The sequence below is a fragment of the Syzygium oleosum genome, unplaced genomic scaffold (assembly GCF_021117445.2).
Source record: "Syzygium oleosum isolate NSW1041296 unplaced genomic scaffold, Sole_v2.1 Sole_v2.02, whole genome shotgun sequence".
NCBI lineage: Eukaryota > Viridiplantae > Streptophyta > Magnoliopsida > Myrtales > Myrtaceae > Syzygium > Syzygium oleosum.
In genome coordinates this window covers 11,831,966-11,849,743 of record NW_026607486.1, presented here as the reverse complement: position 1 = coordinate 11,849,743, position 17,778 = coordinate 11,831,966, and the positions used below count along the sequence as shown (strand labels likewise).

The window sequence follows — 17,778 nt, the reverse complement described above, 5'->3', positions numbered from 1 at the left end:
CCCTGGCGAGGTCGACCCGCCAGACAAATGGCGAGGCTCGGCCTCACCGTTGCCGGGCGAGGCCGACCTCGGCGGGCCGAGCCTCGCCAGATCGCCGGCGGCGGCGGGGCCGACCTCGCCGGCCCTCGCCTCGGTTTGCGGTCAGCCGGACCGGCGACCGGCCGGAGGTTGAGGGTGAAAAAAAGAAAAGAAAAGAAAAGAAAAAAGAAAAAAATTCGAAAAAATAATATTAAAAAATTAGATGAATAGTAAACGGGGTAGATTTGGGATAAAAGTAAAAGTTTGGGGTTTTTTATGAGACAAAAAAAAGTTTGGGATATAATTGGGACTAAGGCTAAAGTTTGGGGGTTTTTTAGGGAATTTGGCCCAGTTGTCACGGTGTAATTTCTCTACTAGTCCTCTGGGCTCTTGCTTTGCCCCTCCCTTTCGCTCCTTGAAACCACTCATGTGGTGGGACCCCCCTATAATTAGTTAGTGCAAAAAAATTACGAAATGATCCTGAATTTTGGCCTAACATATAATATGGTCTCTGAATTTTTAATTTATTCAATATAGACCGTGAACTTTACCCTAATATTCAATATTATCTCCAAACTTTTTATACATGTTCAATATAGTCCTTGAACTATATAAAAATATTCGATATAGTCCCTGAACTAGAAATAATGGAAAGACTATATTGAATATTTTTATATAATTGGTGGATTAAATTAAACATGTACAAAAAATTTATGGATCGGAAGAACAAAGCAAAAGTTCAAGGACTATATTATGCATTGACCCAAATATTAGGGATTATTTGTGTTATTTTTTCAAAAAATTATTAGATATTTTTGAAATCAGATCATCCAAAAACAATAAAAAAAATACATATATGTATATATAATAATATATTTTCCCAAAGAATAGACAGTTGCCAAACAATCCACAGGAACTCCATCAGCACACCTTCCTTCTCTCTCCTCCTCCTTCCTCCTCCCTTCCTTCCTCTGTATCATCATCTTCTCCTACAGTTGCCAAGATTTTCAGACCACCACCATCTTCATCTTCATCTTCATCTTCATCATCACCGACCCAGAAGCTGAAGCCCCAAGGAGGAATCGAAACCAACCATCGTGGCTCGCCGTCTCTGTCGTTCTTGCTTATACCTCTGAGTCCTCCATCATCTCCTCGCAAGAACTTGGAATCGCTTTCGAATTTGAGTGCAAGCCTGACCCGCATGTTGTAAAGCCGCCGGTTGTCGCGTGAAATCGAAAAAAGTCGGCGTCTTTCTTCGGCAGGAATCCATACGGCCGCGACCCACTTCGGATTTGGACGTGATCGGATCGATCTTGGGTCGGATTCCGAACATGGGTTTCGACAAAGAAGCGAGCTCGTCGTCACAGACCCTGAAGCCCCTCCCCCGCGAGGACACGCCGCTTCTGGGTAAGCCGCGCCCTCTGTCCTCGCAGGCCAAGACCTTCGCCAACGTGTTCATCGCCATCGTCGGGGCGGGGGTCCTCGGCCTGCCGTACGCGTTCAAGCGCACCGGGTGGCTCACCAGCCTGCTCATGCTCTTCTCCGTCGCCGCCCTGACCTACCACTGCATGATGCGCGTGGTCATCACCCGCCGCAAGCTCGAATCCGTCGACGGGTTCTCGAAAATCGCGTGCTTCGGCGATCTGGGGTTCGCGGTGTGCGGTTCGATCGGCCGAATGGTTGTCGACATCATGATGGTGTTGTCGCAGGCTGGGTTTTGCGTCGGTTACTTGATTTATATCGGCAATACGATGGCTAAATTGTTTAATTCGGGCTCGGATAGGCGTGTGGCTGCGTATTTGAGTTCAAAGATATGGGGTATTTCCGCGAAGAGTTTTTATATATGGGGATCTCTGCCATTCCAGTTGGGCTTAAATTCAATCAAAACATTGACGCATTTGGCACCTCTGAGCATTTTCGCCGATATAGTCGATCTCGGAGCTATGGGCGTGGTGATGATTGATGATGTGGGTATTATTTGGAAGAACGGGGCAGAGGTCCAGGCCTTTGGGGGTCTGTCTGTGTTCTTTTATGGAATGGGTGTGGCTGTTTATGCTTTTGAAGGGATCGGCATGGCGTTGCCTTTGGAGTCTGAGATGAAAGATAAGAGTAAGTTCGGGAAGATCTTGGCCATTGCGATGGCTTTTATTGCATTGATATACGGAGGATTCGGGTTGCTGGGTTACCTGGCGTTTGGCGAAAACACCAGAGATATAATCACGGCTAACATGGGGAAGGGCTTGATTAGTACCATGGTGCAACTGGGTCTTTGTATCAATTTGTTTTTTACCTTCCCTTTAATGATGCACCCAGTTTATGAAATTGTGGAGAGGCGTTTCTGGGGCGGAAGATATTGCATTTGGCTGAGATGGCTGCTGGTTTTAGTAGTGGGTTTGATTGCCCTGCTGGTGCCTAACTTTGGGGATTTCTTGTCATTGGTCGGAAGCAGCGTATGCTGTGGACTGGGATTTGTGTTGCCATCTCTGTTTCACTTTCTGGTGTGCAAGGAAGAGATGAGTTGGAAAGGCTGGAGTGTGGACGTGGGGATTATTGTGCTGGGAGTCGTGCTAGGTATTTCAGGGACTTGGTATGCACTCGTGGAAATTTTCTCCACGAAGGTATGATTTTGAGCTTCATTTTCAAGTTTCATAGAGTGTAGCGGCATGATAAACATTTGTATCACTCTATCACGAGAATGGCCTCTTTCCCTGCACAATAAAATCAATGAGCGCATAGTATTTGTTTATCCTTTGGAAAAAATCCAATAAGCAGTACATATATGGGTGTGCTAAGCAAGAATCATCTGAAATGTAAATACGATTTCCATGTTCTCAACTCTCATCTTCTACTGATTTTCAGATCGCGACACGCTCCTATACTTTGTCAACTTTGAGAAGCATTTTAGATTAATGCTTTGTTTGATCAATCAGTTTGTTGGTTACGTTATTTTCCTGTTGAGCGATGGTTGAGTGAATTAATTCTACACAGAGTAGTAGTTAATAAAGATAGAGCTCATAGTGGTATGCTTATGAACTACATCTATTCACTGGAAGCAAAGTTTTGGGAGAAAGTTGGGCACCCCTTCAAGAGTTTATGGTAAAGAAGTTTTTTTCATTACTTTCTTGGAGGAACTTATGAGTTCCCGTACCATATTCCCTAATAAGTGGAAGACCCTGCGCAGTTTCTAATCCCTGCGAAGCACTCAATCTCAACATCTATGCAAAGCATGGTTGATGGTGCATACCTTTTTGTTGGTGAAACAGGGGATTTGAAGAAGTTCGGTGTTACAAAGAGTCATACGAAACATATGCTCCAGTTCGGGGAGATAAAAGTAGACATTTTACCGTGAGGATGCAAATTAATATACTGTTAGTTCTTGAAGTGGCTTGCATCAAATCTCATCCGTGAGAGCAGCGGAATATGTCATAAATTTGGGATACACCTACGTGAGGTGAGCTTTCTCTGTATAAAAGAAAAAGGAAAGAAATGGACCCAAGTACACATAGCAGGGTTGCTTCTCAACTGTAGCAATTTTTGATTTGTGTATAATGACGTGCTCACTTGGGGTCGAAATATCCCAAAGGCGTGCAACAACTTTCAAGAAAGCTTTTATCTCAGTGTCTGCTCGGGTGATTCATTTCTTTGACAAATTAAAAACTAAGTACTGTGTCGTTATGATAAGTTAACTGAGCTTTCATATGTCTACTTTCATTTTGCTCTGTGTTCTCTCGAGGAAAACGTGGGTTGATTTCACGCCATTCTTGTCCAATTGGTTTCTTCGAACGGTTTAGACCATTCGAGTAAACAAAGTACAACCTCAGCAATGAGAGTTTTCGAGGTATAGGGCATTCCTCAAGTTGGTAAAGTGCTCATCTTCACGCAAGTGTTTCTCATCTTACGGCACTGACATTTCTTTGTCAATCTTCTTCCTCAGTCTGAAGAGAGAGAAAGAAAAGGGAAATGAAAAGTTGAAACTCGTGCACGGCAAGAATTGCCAGGGAGTGTTCCGAGTTGCGAGATCAGAGATGTATGAATGTATGATCAATACTTGATGAACTGACCATGTCTGCTTCTTCGTTAGTTTTGTGCCGGCATTAGTGAAGGGTTGAAAACTCCTGTCGGCACGCACTGCGCAAGAATTTGTACTCAGGAAAAGTAGTCGCAAGGGCGTAACTTTCTCAACGTATGTGGCCCCTGATCTTTGGCTCTCATCTGAAAACTGTAGATTCTTGTTAATAAATGAGTGTCGAGGCCTCGATCTCGTTTCCTCCCAGTCAAACCATTTTCTCGTGCCAGAAGAGCTAATGATCGATCAATGAGAAGAGCAGTCCTTTGAAGATAACAAAAGATGAGTTTATAGATGAGCTAATGTTCTGTGGACGTGCCGTAGTCAATAAGCAAAGAGAAAACTAAAAACAGCTGTCAAGACACATATTTTGTTGACAATTCTCAAGGGATCGATTCACCATCCTAAAAAGAGTTGCATTCAAAATACATATGTCATACCTCCATTGTTGACTTCAGAGGTTTTCGATGAACGATTCATATTTGTTAATTTGAGATTCAATCGATTTTCAACAATCCGAACCTTGAAAATTTGTACCAGTGCCAATTATTACAGCTCAAACTTGAAAGGGAGCTTTCTTTTTGATAAGGACATGAATTTGGAATGATGCGAATTAATTACGTTTCAAACTTGAAAGGCGGCTTCCAGTTGGCTTCCTTTCGAGGACATGGATTTGGAATGGAGTACAGTGCGACGGTGACTCTTCTTTTGTTTGGACCAGTATAAGAAACCTGCGCACGGACAGCTGCGTTTCATCCACATAAAACTCAGTAAACTTAAAAGATGACTGAAAAGGATGGAAGCCTTTTTTTACCGCCGAAGCTCGTGTAGAAAAGCTCAGATTGCCAGTTTGACATCTCGAAGGAAGGTCGAATCTTCAAAGGACTGAACCGTCGCTGAGGAACACTCTTCGACGAATGCGTATTGCTCAACACTGCTTAGAGTCATCAATCAGCAATTCGGTATTGCAGAAATCGCGACATCAATTAGACACCCGCCAGGGAAAATAATACTCGATCAACCTTTTAACCAACTGCAAATAATACCTAACCTATAGAAACAGATTAAGGAAAACACTTCCTCACAAATGATCTGTCCTCGCTTGGATTCTATTCAAATCGAAGAATTAGATTACAATTCACGAAGCAATCCGTGCGTAAGAAAGTAGTGCGAACTGCAATAGAGTACAAAGGAAGCTAGCGCAAAAACTATTTTATTCATCCAACAGTCCGAACGGGATCAAAACAGCTTCCCTATAGCTGTTGTATGACATAAAGAATTTAAGATCCTCAATCAGTAGAACATGGAAAATGAAGAATTCGAGAACACTAGGACAAGAAGAGGAAGAAAGAGAAGATATCATCCATCGTCGAAGCTGCCAAAAATAAAGCACAGATCACTGAAAAGCTACTAATACACACAAAAAATAATACAAGAGAATACTCTATGGTCCTCCAATCGGTTGCGAAACAAGATGCGACACAAACAAACCACTTGATGAACTCAACGGCTCAGTCCAGGAAGTGATGAGGCACGACTCTTTCACCAGCTAGAAGGCACTCCAGTTATCTGAGCTCTTTGGAGTATGACCCCAATTATCTGAACTTTTTGGAGTTTGACTCTCCTTGGAAGTCCTAAATGGACCAGTACCAAAAGGATCCGAATCATCAAATGACGGGAAACCATGACCATGATCGAAATCGACACTGCTGCGCATTGAATCAAATCGCGTTAATGTTTCGCGTTGGGGAAAGCTTTCGCCATCATGTGTGTTGAAAGAATCAAATCTTGAGAATATATCACGTTGGGGGAAGGTTCCGCTGTCTTGCGTGTTGAAAGAATCAAACCGCGAGAATGCGTCGCGCTGGGAAAAGACTCCACTGTCGTGCATGTTAAAAGAATCAAATCTTGAGGAGCTGTCGAATGACGGTCCTGATGGCTCACCGTATTTTGGAGAAAAGCCCGAAGTATAGAGTGGTGTGCTGGGAACAGATTCATCAAAAAATATGCTCTTCTTCTGACCCGAGAAGCTGTCGAATGATGGCCGTGATGTCTCACTGTATTTTGGAGAAAAGCCTGAAGTATAGAGTGGTGTGCTGGGAACAGATTCATCAAAAAACATGCTCTTCTTCTGAAAACCAGCCTGTGGCGGCCCAGTCCGGATAGGATTAAGGCCAAATTCCATCGATCCAAATAAGTAATCATCTTTGAGTCCTTCATGATCCGTATCCTACATCACATACGAAAAGTGAAAACATGATGAAATTTTTATAGAGCAGAAGGGAAATTGACCACTCAGCTATAACTATATGGAAGTGCAATTGATGAAAAGTATGAAGAGAGTTAGCACTAAGGTCATCAGAATTACTCATTTATTTCGGTTCTGAAAGATGCCCATTAATTGAATCCTAAGATCCAATCATAGAAACATAAGATTTCATAACCTAGCTACAACGACACCAACCATGAGTGAGGAGACACCAAAAAGAAGTATAGATTACCTGGTTAAGCAATGTAATGTTAAACATGACGATGACATACACATGACAAATGTAATCATATTAAAAGAAAATACAAACACAACTTCCTTTAACATAACTTTTTATCGAGTGTCAATCAAATGTCTAGAGACATTTGCTTTTTCCAGAGATAAATCAAACCTACCTCGAATATCCAGAACTAAATAGAGGTTACTGTGCCGTGTTCTCAAGCTCTAATTGATCACAATCTCAATTACAGAAAATGATTTTGGGAACTTGTCAGCCAGTGTTCAGAAAATCTGAGATGAATAAGAATCAAAAGAAACAGTAATCGTGCCTTAAAAGAGACACGAGGGTATTAGAAGAAGCAACTCTATGCATATCTCAGTAGAGCCACTCCTCTGTTGCTTGCTGATCTGCAGACTGCAGTAGCTATAGGGCAAAGCTACTGAAACACAATTTACTAGTCCAATGAAACAAAGGGGTGAAATCAAGCTGGTGTAATCAAGGCAATTCAGTGTCTAGCCTGACCTCAACTCGCCTCACATTCTCGATTCAATGAGTTTAATTCCCGCTCAAGCTCGAATTGAATAAAAATTTAAGATACTTAAGTTTGAGTCGACTCAACTCGAAAACAATATCAAGTTACAAATAATCTCGAATATTTTCCTTTACCCTGAAATTATATAATTGCAGGGCAAAATATTTTGTAGATCTTTGTGACTGACTCTGTAATTAAATTTTTTGCAAAAAAAAAAATAGAAGCTTGATTAGGCTAGTGAGCCTATCGAGCTGAGCATTGGTGATCTCAAGCTCAACTCAACAAGTCACTCAAGTAGCTTGAGCTCAAGCTCGACTAAAAATCAAGCAACTCGATCACGAGTAATGATCGAGGTGAGCTGGATCTTCTCACAATGACCGAGAAAAACTCTCTGAAGATGAATGACAAATGGAATAGGAATATTTTATAGCAGCTCAATCTAGCAAGTCAGCAATCTCAACTAGTCAAACAAGTCAACACATTATTTTACTTTTATATTCCCAAAATAGTTCACTTTCCCAATTCTCAATTTTTAAATTAAGCAACTTTAAGATAAAAAAAACATGATTTTGACAACAAAGCTCAGCTCCAAATTCCACACCAGCGATACTTAAAATACACATACAATGAGATAAAGAAGACCCTCAACAATTCAAGAACCAATATATCCAAGCTCAATAAGTTGGCACACAATTTGACAACTTCTCTATTCACAATAAGAATTGACTCGATCTCCCAGATTATAAAATCAAAAGAATGAAACTTTAAGAAAAGTCTATGCTTACCCAGAACAAACCAATTGGTTGAAAATAAATCCTCATAATTCATGTATGTGGGCACTCACCCAGCAGTTCAGATAATAAGATGCATTAAGTAACCAACCTTTGGAACATGTAAGCATACACTAGATGGTACAAGAAGAATCTTACCTTGCTCGAACTTACTGGGTTGAATCCCCACACGGAGTCTACATCATCATTAGTATCGAATGTTCCCCATGCTGGTTCATCAAAACTCCTATCCCCAGAGAGGACAGAGCCAGCAGCCTCATGATCACTGCATGTGGTAAAAGTACACATGCAATTGTCAGTGAAAGTAAGATTGGCTTGCTGAATTTGATCACACCATAACAAAAGAGGTCCACCTCCCACACAACACTGCAAAGATCAAGGATGTAAGGTATAATGGTAAAAAGCAAGGTGAAGATCCCTCACAATAAAACGAAGAACGAATCACAATGCCCTTTTGAGCTGGAAAAAAATTGTCCTTTTCAACAGGGAAAGATAACGAAAAGAAAACCACTTACGTTCAATTGGTTATTTTTATTTCTGAATAAACATTAAATACCAAGCAATTGTTAAATTCGAATTAGTGCTAACTCTTTTCTTAGGGTGTCTTAAATACACCTAAAACTACATAAATGTATATGTCCTTCCTATACAAAATATCAAACAGAAACCACATCCCCGCTGGGACCATACTACCGGAACTATCCTCTCATGGAAAAATGTAATGAGGGGCTGGAAAAGAATTGTCCTTTTTAACAGGGGAATAAAAGGAAAAGGAAACCACTTACATTCAATGGGCTATTTTTATTTCTGAATAAACATTAAGTACCAAGCCATTGTTAATTTCGAATTAGGGATAACTCTTTTCTTAGGGTGTCTTAAATACACCTGAAACTACATAAATATATATGTTCTTCCTATACAAAATATCAAACAGAAACCACATCCCCGCTGGAACCATACTACCGGAAACTATCCTCCCATGGATAAATGTAATGAGTACTGTAGCACAAAAGGAAAACATGCAGGCAATAATCTTGAATCAAAATGGATTGTCAATCCTATCCTAAGTGAGAGAGAGAGAGGGAGAGAGTATTCGTCAAGAAACCCAAACATCAAAGAACACCAGTCCATCTGCATTTAATTTAACCACTCATTTTTGCTAACATCACTCCTCCGTCTATCACAACCCCACTAAACAGTTAGGGGGTAGCATATGCTGAAATCAAGAAGCATTTGTCCAGTGTCCCAAAAGACAAATAAATAACCAATCACCAAGCATTGTGGAACTAGTGATGCAGCCCATAACATCAAATGAGTGGTTTGAGACCTAAATACCAATGCTACAATCAAGTTTTAGAAAAGATTGACCTTTGGCATTGCATTACAACTCGACTAAGAGTCCTAAAGGATTAAGATTCTTCTCCAAATTCAATTAGTCAACAATCTATTAGACTTTGAGCTTTATTAGGATTATAATTTCAGCCTTTTATTTGAACTAGAATATCATGTTTCTTACTTCTGTTTCAAGTTGGAATAACATTTTCTATTTAGGTTTCCTATTTCAAGTTCGAGGAGGAATATATATATATATCGTTAATATTGAAATCAAATTGTATTACATCTCCACTTAGGAATAGTGTCTTGCAATTCTTCCCTTAAGTCTGACGCCTAAGAAATGTTAGAGGTGATGCTTATAAAAGCGTCATGCCTAAAAGTATTTACTCGTTCTGAGTTATCATTCATTTTGAGTTCTCTCCAAATTCTCAATCTAATCAGGGTGACTCACTACTTTGGGACTCAGCATCTAACATCGTCCTCCATCGACCAGAAAGCAGATGAAGTTCTCCAATGACAATTTGCACATATGCAGATAAACTAACAGTAACGAAGGGAGGACCTAGATTTTGACATTAAGACATCAATTACATTGCTGTAACAGCAAACTGCATTCTACCTCTACTATCTGAGACACATGGCATGTGCTAAAATTACCGAAAGATTTACCTACGCACTTTGCATTTGTGGCATTGCATTGTACTAATATTTTTTACCTTTGAGTTTCTTTGTAATAATGCAATGAAGAATCCTCAGTGGTTGTCTTTCCATAGCCAGCATGCGCAAAATCTCTAGAGGGACTTTCAATTGTGCTTGTAGCTGCAGGACTGCTCGGTGCACTTTTGGGTGTGCCATCTTCACTTTTTTTGTGGTGTATTCCATTTTCTACTACATGCCCATCTGAAGTCAAAGGCTTCTCTTTGTCCACATCTGCGTGAGGTGATGAAGGGGCAACAGGGCTCTTATGTGCAGATGGCTTTGCTACCTGAGCTGATGAAGATTTCTCTTTAGGGGGTGCTATGACATTTTGTACATCAAGCGTGAACTCCTTGACAAATGTGAAACCTGAATTGATGGAACATAGCTACATCATTAAAAACTGCAGAAGCATTATTTTGCATATAAATCTACAGAACTGAAAAAGTATGATAGAACCACTGATAACCATTACATACAATCTTTTGACATTGAAATTACAAATGATGCAGCCAATGCATCAATGTAATCCATGAAGGAATTATGTCAGACTAGATCTCACTACATCCTAACTTCCAATAACTGTATGCTAGCTCAATGATAAAATCCTCCATGCAATGGGATGAGACAGTAGAGAGGTCACAGCTCAATATTATTGGCCAATTCCTATTAGAATACCTGAAAAAAGGGAAATCCATTATCAAAAAACACGGAGGATAAAAAATATCACACCTTCTTCTTCAAACTTATCCCAGTCTTCATCCCAATCAGCAGCTGTCTCTTGGATACCAGGTTGCCAGCCTTCAACCATGGACAAGGAAATATTAAGCAGCCAGAAGCATCAGTGAAGCTAAACTCTTGCGAACACAAACAGAACAAATAGACAAACATAACAGAGGAGAGCACATGAAATTGATGAGCTTAACTGATCACAATAACCTGTAATCATTATGTAGTGCACAAGAAGCACCCCTTTCAGTAATATTCTGGAGCTATGTTTAAATGTCTCAAAGCTAATCGACGAGATAGTGACACATAGGCTAAACGAAATAATCACTGTTCACATGCGAATCTTTGCAAATGGACAGACAACACTCACAACCTCAATACAGCTGTCAGATAATTTTATCTGTGAAAAGAATGCCCCACAAGATGAAGCAGTTTCTTGATGTGGATACTGTACAGACCATAGAAAACCATCAAGAAAGTCTCCAACACTCAAAAAACAAGCCCACAGCAATCATACAAAAGTTTACAGATCACTTTCCACCATATTGTATTTGGAATGTTGATGAATTATACATGTCAAGATGAAACTCCGCTTCCAAATCTAGGATCTTTCGAAAAAAAAAATAAACTGGTATTGTCAATCAATTCATCATTCTTTCACCTACATGATTTGCAATCTTTTTCTCGAGATTGCAAAAAGTTTTTGAACCAGAAAACGGGTCTAAGATTCCAATACTTTGTCTACCTTCCCTCTGTTTGGGTAAAACTTAAATGTCTATCTTCATTTCCCTCTCATAATCACACAAAATATCTCTCCTCCTCTCTCAAGGAATAAGTCTCATGCACAAACTACTGAGAGATCAAGATGACAGAATGATGAACATTTGCATCATTTAAGTGTCCAATGATGAGACCCAAGTTAATTTTTCTCAATAACTAGGAAAGAGGCAGCTTGAGTTCCTATAGAAATAACAGTAAGATCATTCCTTGAGTTGATAGAAGTTGACCTTCTCAACCACTCCTAAAGTCATCTGCTTCTCACAAGAAAAATAAACAGACAATACAGCCACTGAAATCTTCATTAAATTAATTAATAAAACAAGAAAAAACTAGCAAGCAGTAACCAGAAGTATTTTGTTATACTGCCAAATTTCATAAAATTAGAGAATTGTAGAAGGAAATTACCAAATGGAAGTTCAAGAACAGAAATTGGCTTTGCACGTAGTCCGTACTTCTTGCAGCGCTCATTGAGATTTTTCACAAGCTCATCAAGATCAGTCTGGATATGCTCAGCACGGCCCTGAGAAGGGGGAAAAAAGGGAAATTAAGTATTTCTTTAAAATTTAAACAAGCCCACCTATTAAATATTTACCTGTAGAGCACCATCAGCACCACCATCTTTTTCCATGCTGACAATAGCTCGGTACAGCTCCATTTTCTTCTCCTGTAAGAAAAACAAATAAAAACATCTAACTGAAAGGGAAACAAAGCTCCATTTTATTCAAGCAGAGGGAATTCCACATAAAGTCGCTCCCATTTTTTGCTCTCTTTAGTTTGAATGGCCAGTCTTTAATTCAAGTGCTCGACACATCAGATGAATTATCCAAAACCAATTACCTAGTCAGGTCAATAGTCTACTACAACAAATAATACCTGTAAATCGCGGAATGTTGCTTCCTCAATGGTTAACTTAGAGGCCACATCTCCAGCTTGCCTGCATTTCTCTTCGTATTTTTTTGCTAAGGTCTCCACCTAAGTCAATAGGTTTTTACGTCAGGACTACTATGATAGAATTGCTAATATTTAGATATGAGCATTGAACAAGTACCTCACGTTTGTCGCCAGATGCTCTTTCCATGATTTCATTGACGCGATTGTCACATCTGCTCTTATACAGAACCTATTAGAGAAGGGAAGTCAAAGGCCGGCCGGATGTACAGATAATATCCTCAGACTACCAAGTAAACACTAATTTGTTGAGAATGTGAATGGTGTAATGATGGTTGGCGACCATTGAGACAAAGACATGAACAAAGTATCCAAAAGGTGAAAGTGAGATGTAGTGGGTAGATAAGCTGAATCAAGCTTTTCTGTTTGCTAGTCACTGAATTGTCAAACCAACTCATAACAATGGATGACGGGGGCAGCATTCTGTGGGTAAGAGGTTTATGTAGTTATTGTCAAAAAATGGCAATACCAAAATAAAACACACGAGCTAAATCATTTGATGGATGGACACTGGAAGTGTACGCATCCTGAATAACATACTCCCTTCAATAACAAAGAAGCTCATATGAAGAGAAATTACTCACGAGTTCTTGCATCTTAGTACGGCAAAACTCAATTTTCTCTCTAGAATCCATTATTTCTTTCTCCAGCTCCTCCACCTACAGTGAAAAAAAAAGGTCAAGAGAAATATGTCAATCATCGCCGAAAACAGAAAAAGGAAAAAATCTTCATATGTGGGATTATATAATCTTTGAAATCATGCTCAAGAAAACTGAACTCCAAAAGTTTTGCAGAACGGCAGCTGCTACTAAAACCATCAATTACTTCTTGATGTAGATGCAAAGGGAAGAGCAATCTATACTCAAGACAGTATGGCACAAGGGAGATCTTCTATATGATCAGTAACCACGTATGCAACTGATAATAGTCTGCCAAGAAATCCACTTCAACTAATTTTATCTTATCCAAAGTTATGATGGCATGGTTCATGCAAATGTAACTTATGAGCCAGAATGGAGAATGTTGGATTGCGAATCACAGTACCTAAGCAAATGTTATATGATAATTCTTAGATAGCCAAAATACTTTTCAAACGGTCATAAAATAACTACATACAAATTACAAACAAAAGCACACTCCACATCACAAATCAATTTCAAACAGATAAGGATGAACCAAGATCCGCATTACCTTCTTATCAGCATCCATCGCTTCCTGGAACTTTGAACTGAGAGAACTCTGTTCCTCCTTACTAAGCTGGTCCACAAGGTGCTTCTCCAACACGGGAACTTTTTTCTGCTGCCTGGGCTGTACCGCATCATCCGATGGAGGGGCAGCAGGGGGCCTGGGAGGCCTTCCTCTGGCTGAATGTGCCATGTGCTGAGAACCAGGCGCAGCCATCCCTTGTTGCTGCAAACCTACCAATAACAAAAGGCATAATTTGATTATGATGTCAGAAACGTTTGAGCAGTAATACATAAAGAGGTTGTTCCATCAGTACCAGATGCCTGCGACCAAGCTGCATTTGCATATCCCACAGATGGTTGACCAGGCTGACCAGGCTGGTCAAATAAAATGTTGCTAGGAAGGACAGTTGGAAGGGTACGCCCCTCTCTATATCGCTCCAACAAATAGAGTGCAACACAGAACTCCCTGAGAGAAAGCATGCTATCGTTATCCTGATCCGATAAGTCCCACACTTGCTTTAAAATCTCTGACAAACACAAACAGGCAGTAGATGATGAGAAAATGTGTCCAAAAAACATAAAGCATCAACTCCAGAAATAAAAACCAATAAAAACAATATAATGCATAATGGCAAATCAAACATATGCTTCAAGCCCAATCCAAATTCCTGTGCAAGCCCATCATGCAAAATAAAAGGACACACTCATCTTAAAGTTTCATGATTCATCCTATAGTTAACAATCGAAAGCTTTCACTTCATGACTTTTTTTCTGGGGTTCAGCAGAACATTCTTTCATCACTCTTTCATTACAGTGCCTTTAGATTGGCTAAAATAAAATTTATAAAACCCAGAGTTCATATAAGAGATTATATTTGTCACTATAACACATCTAAAGCTTCATTTACTTCAATATGCAGTAAGAATCGTCACTCCAACTTCCAGAGTTTGATGAAAAACCAGCAGAACACTCAACTAAAGACATTGCCATTAAAGCGAATAAAAGAGTACCAGTTTAGATGTTGCCCATTTTCAATCACTGAAATAGCTAACTAGCAGAACAGCCAATCCAAAAAAAAAACTATCACATTTTACCTCGAGGAAGTCTCCAACTCAGAAAGAGGTTGCGCGCCTGTTCACCAGTAATTTTCCCATCTTTGTCTTTGTCTACTTCCACAAATACTTTCGTATACTTCTGAACATCCATTTGAGTCATTTTAGGCCATGGCATCTGTGATTGGCTGGAAGGTGCATTAGCAGATGGGGGTGAAACCACAGATGATGAAAATGTGGATGTACTTGCAGCCGAGACCTGCTGGGCCGGTCTCAATATAGACTGAGCTGGCCGGGGTTGCCCACCCACAGGTTGCATAGCAAATGAAGTTTGCAGAGATTCAAGAGCATTTGGCCGAACAAAAGGCTGATTAGCAGCAGACAGAAGAGAAGTGGCCGGTGAGTTAGGTGCACTGAGTGCAGAAGATTCTTGTCGTGGTTGAGGTTGGCTTGCTGAGAAGGCACCTTCTCCGAAAAAAGAGTCGGCAGCAAATCCATTGCCTGAAACACCCATTTGTTTGGGATCCCTAACATCTGGCCTGGATGGTATCGCAGAGGGGGCCTGTGGCCTAGGCGGCAGTGAAGTTTCATGGCCTGATGTAGAAATCGCAAATCCATGCGGTGTCATGGAGGAGGCAACTCCTCTATTGGGGACCTGTGGGACTGTTCCACTAGGAGGTCCCCCCATCCTTCCACCTGTCCAATCACTTGAAGTGCTTGAGTTCGGAAGAGATGGACCCACTACAGCACCTCTCAAGGGAAAACCCTGGGTGGGAGCACCCTGTGTTGGCTGCAAAGCTGCAACAGGTACTGCTTGCGGACGCAACAGACTAGCTTGAGAAGAGAGCTGCTGCTGGCTCAAGTTTACGCCAAGAGGTGCTTGTGACCCTCCAAATCCAAGACTCTGGGGAGTCAATGAAGCAACGATGCCAGCTTGAGGAGCAGCTGCTTGTGTGCCAGTGTTTGGTTGTGGTGCAGAAACACCAGCAAGATTTATCTGTGGTGCAGGGATTTTAGCAGCAGCTGGGCTATATAATGCAGCCTTCACAATTTCAGGAGTCAGTTCCCGTTTCTTTTGTGCTACTGTTACAAGTTTAAGAGCATTATAAAATTCAGCCCGACCAAGGAAACCAGTTCGATTCTGGTCAGCATAGTCCCATACCTTCGAAAGAGAAAATGATGTCAGAGATGAGGATGAATTTAGGATCTCTAAAAGAGGGCCTCGACTTCAATGAATTGACCACACTAGCAAGTTGTAACATGAAAAAGTATCTTCAAATGCAAAAGGACAACACATTTTCACATGTACGCAGGAAACACCATTCAAATGTTGACTTTCCATTGTAGAACTTACTCGTATAACCTCCAAATGGGTCCACATATGATGCATCATTTTCATATACAGCCAACTATGGAGAAATAAACTTTACCAAAAAAAAAAAATTGCCAACTAAAAATAGAAAAACACAGAGAACAAGCCACTGTTAAAACATTCATATGACGTCCTTATCCATTCGTGTATCTCTTCCTCTCACTCCTCGAAGCTCTTTTGTTGGTTCAGATCATACTTCTATTCTCACCCTTTTAGCTTGTATAACCAGGCATTGTTCATTGCAGATGCTGAATCGATTTCAATGAACTTCCAAATTTCGATCATTTATTCACCCTAGCAAGCACTCCTCATACATTTTTGCACTAGGCACTCCTTAGACTCTACCAGTTAGGTGTGTACATTTCCTCCAACAACAGCCACCGTCCTTGGTAGGAACTCGATCTAGAGGAATATGAAAAGGTTCCATTTTCACATAACAATGTCGTCAAGAACAGTCTTGACATGTTAATATAGTAACACACCTTGGCAAGGAATTTTAATGTGTGTATCTGTGTGGAGGTGTGTCATCACAACATACACATCGATTCATATAGTAGATACTATAAATTTTTTCTGGATATGCCCAGTGACTAGATCCTTTTTATCTGCAAAAGAAAGTAAAGAAAGCAACTGCGCCGCACACAAAACTCCTCCAATGAACGCTAGTAACATATACAATGCCTAAACAATTAGATAAAGCGGTTATCTAAGTTCTCATAACTTCGATCCCACTCACGTTTGATATATAATCTACAATGTGAACTCCAATTTTCCATGAAGACCATACACTAACAATTTGCATCTCCAAAATTCAAACCAACCACCAAAGAACTCTCTCATTTGACCGTCACAGTTAGTACTGCTACTAAAACCACTTAAAGCATCCAAACCATCCTCCCAACCCTATCCACGCCACTCCCTCCCGCCCGAAAGCATCAATCGTCCCGACGCAATCGAGCTCGCGACCCGACACAAGCACACAACCACACAGACGCGCGCATCCGAAAGAAAAAAAAAAACCCCCCGCAAAAGAGAGACAAAACATTCCGGGATCACCTTGGCGAGGACGGGCTTGGGCAAGCCGGAGGCCTGGAAGAAGGTGACGGCCTCGAGGCCGCTGATCCGGCCGTCCCGATCCAAATCCGCTCTCCTGAAGTACAAATCGAAGAGATCCACATTGGCCGGCTGGTTCTGCGCCGACGCCGCCATGGCCAACAGGCACGCCGCCGATCCCCCCCGGTCCAATTTCGGGAAACCCCCTCGCCGACCGGTCAGAGCGCGGAGGAATCACGGAGCGACAACATGGAGAGGAGCAGCAGCAGCAGCAGCAGCGGCAGCAGCGGCAGCAGTGCCTTCGCTCCCGACCACTCCTCCGAAGATCAGAGATTCACGGCCGCTTCCCCGTCGAATCGGAGGATCGAGGAGCGAGAGCAACGGAGGAGAGCGAGGCTTCTGAGGAGAGCGAGGCTTCTGAGAAGAAGAAGAAGAAGAAGAAGAAGCAGCAGAAATCGAAGATGAAGATGAAGATGAAGACGAAGACGGTGATGAAGACGATGAAGAAGATGATGACGACGACGAATTTCTTCCCGAGACCTTTTTTTTTCTCCCGATTCAACCTGTGAAAATGTTTTTTTTTTTATTGAAAACGGGGGAAGGAAAAAATGACGGTCTCTACGAGATGTAATGCTGTAAATGTTCAGGGACTTCGAACGAAGCGACATTTGATTATCGGCTTAATTAGAAGTTAATTAATCGCGGGGGTTAGTGATTAGTGATAATGTCG

The 17,778-nt window shown here is 41.1% G+C and overlaps 2 protein-coding genes across 2 annotated transcripts; one reads left to right on the top strand and one right to left on the bottom strand.

Annotated features, from left to right (window-relative positions):
• The first annotated feature begins 1,208 nt into the window (after positions 1-1,208).
• Positions 1,209-3,641, top strand: LOC115681536 (amino acid transporter AVT3B-like). The gene has a single exon (XM_030605498.2). The coding sequence runs from the start codon at positions 1,350-1,352 to the stop codon at positions 2,640-2,642; it is 1,293 nt and encodes a 430-aa protein (XP_030461358.1). The 5' UTR covers positions 1,209-1,349; the 3' UTR covers positions 2,643-3,641.
• A 1,640-nt stretch (positions 3,642-5,281) lies between these two features.
• Positions 5,282-17,247, bottom strand: LOC115681493 (actin cytoskeleton-regulatory complex protein PAN1-like). Its single transcript, XM_030605459.2, has 13 exons — positions 17,052-17,247; positions 14,666-15,785; positions 13,886-14,098; positions 13,576-13,802; positions 12,969-13,043; positions 12,485-12,556; positions 12,310-12,408; positions 12,029-12,100; positions 11,842-11,956; positions 10,660-10,728; positions 9,948-10,296; positions 8,035-8,161; positions 5,282-6,314 (listed from the first exon to the last, which is right to left on the bottom strand). Exons 1-13 carry the CDS (start codon positions 17,202-17,204, stop codon positions 5,634-5,636), a joined length of 3,372 nt encoding a protein of 1,123 aa, XP_030461319.1. The 5' UTR covers positions 17,205-17,247; the 3' UTR covers positions 5,282-5,633.
• Positions 17,248-17,778: the final 531 nt, after the last annotated feature.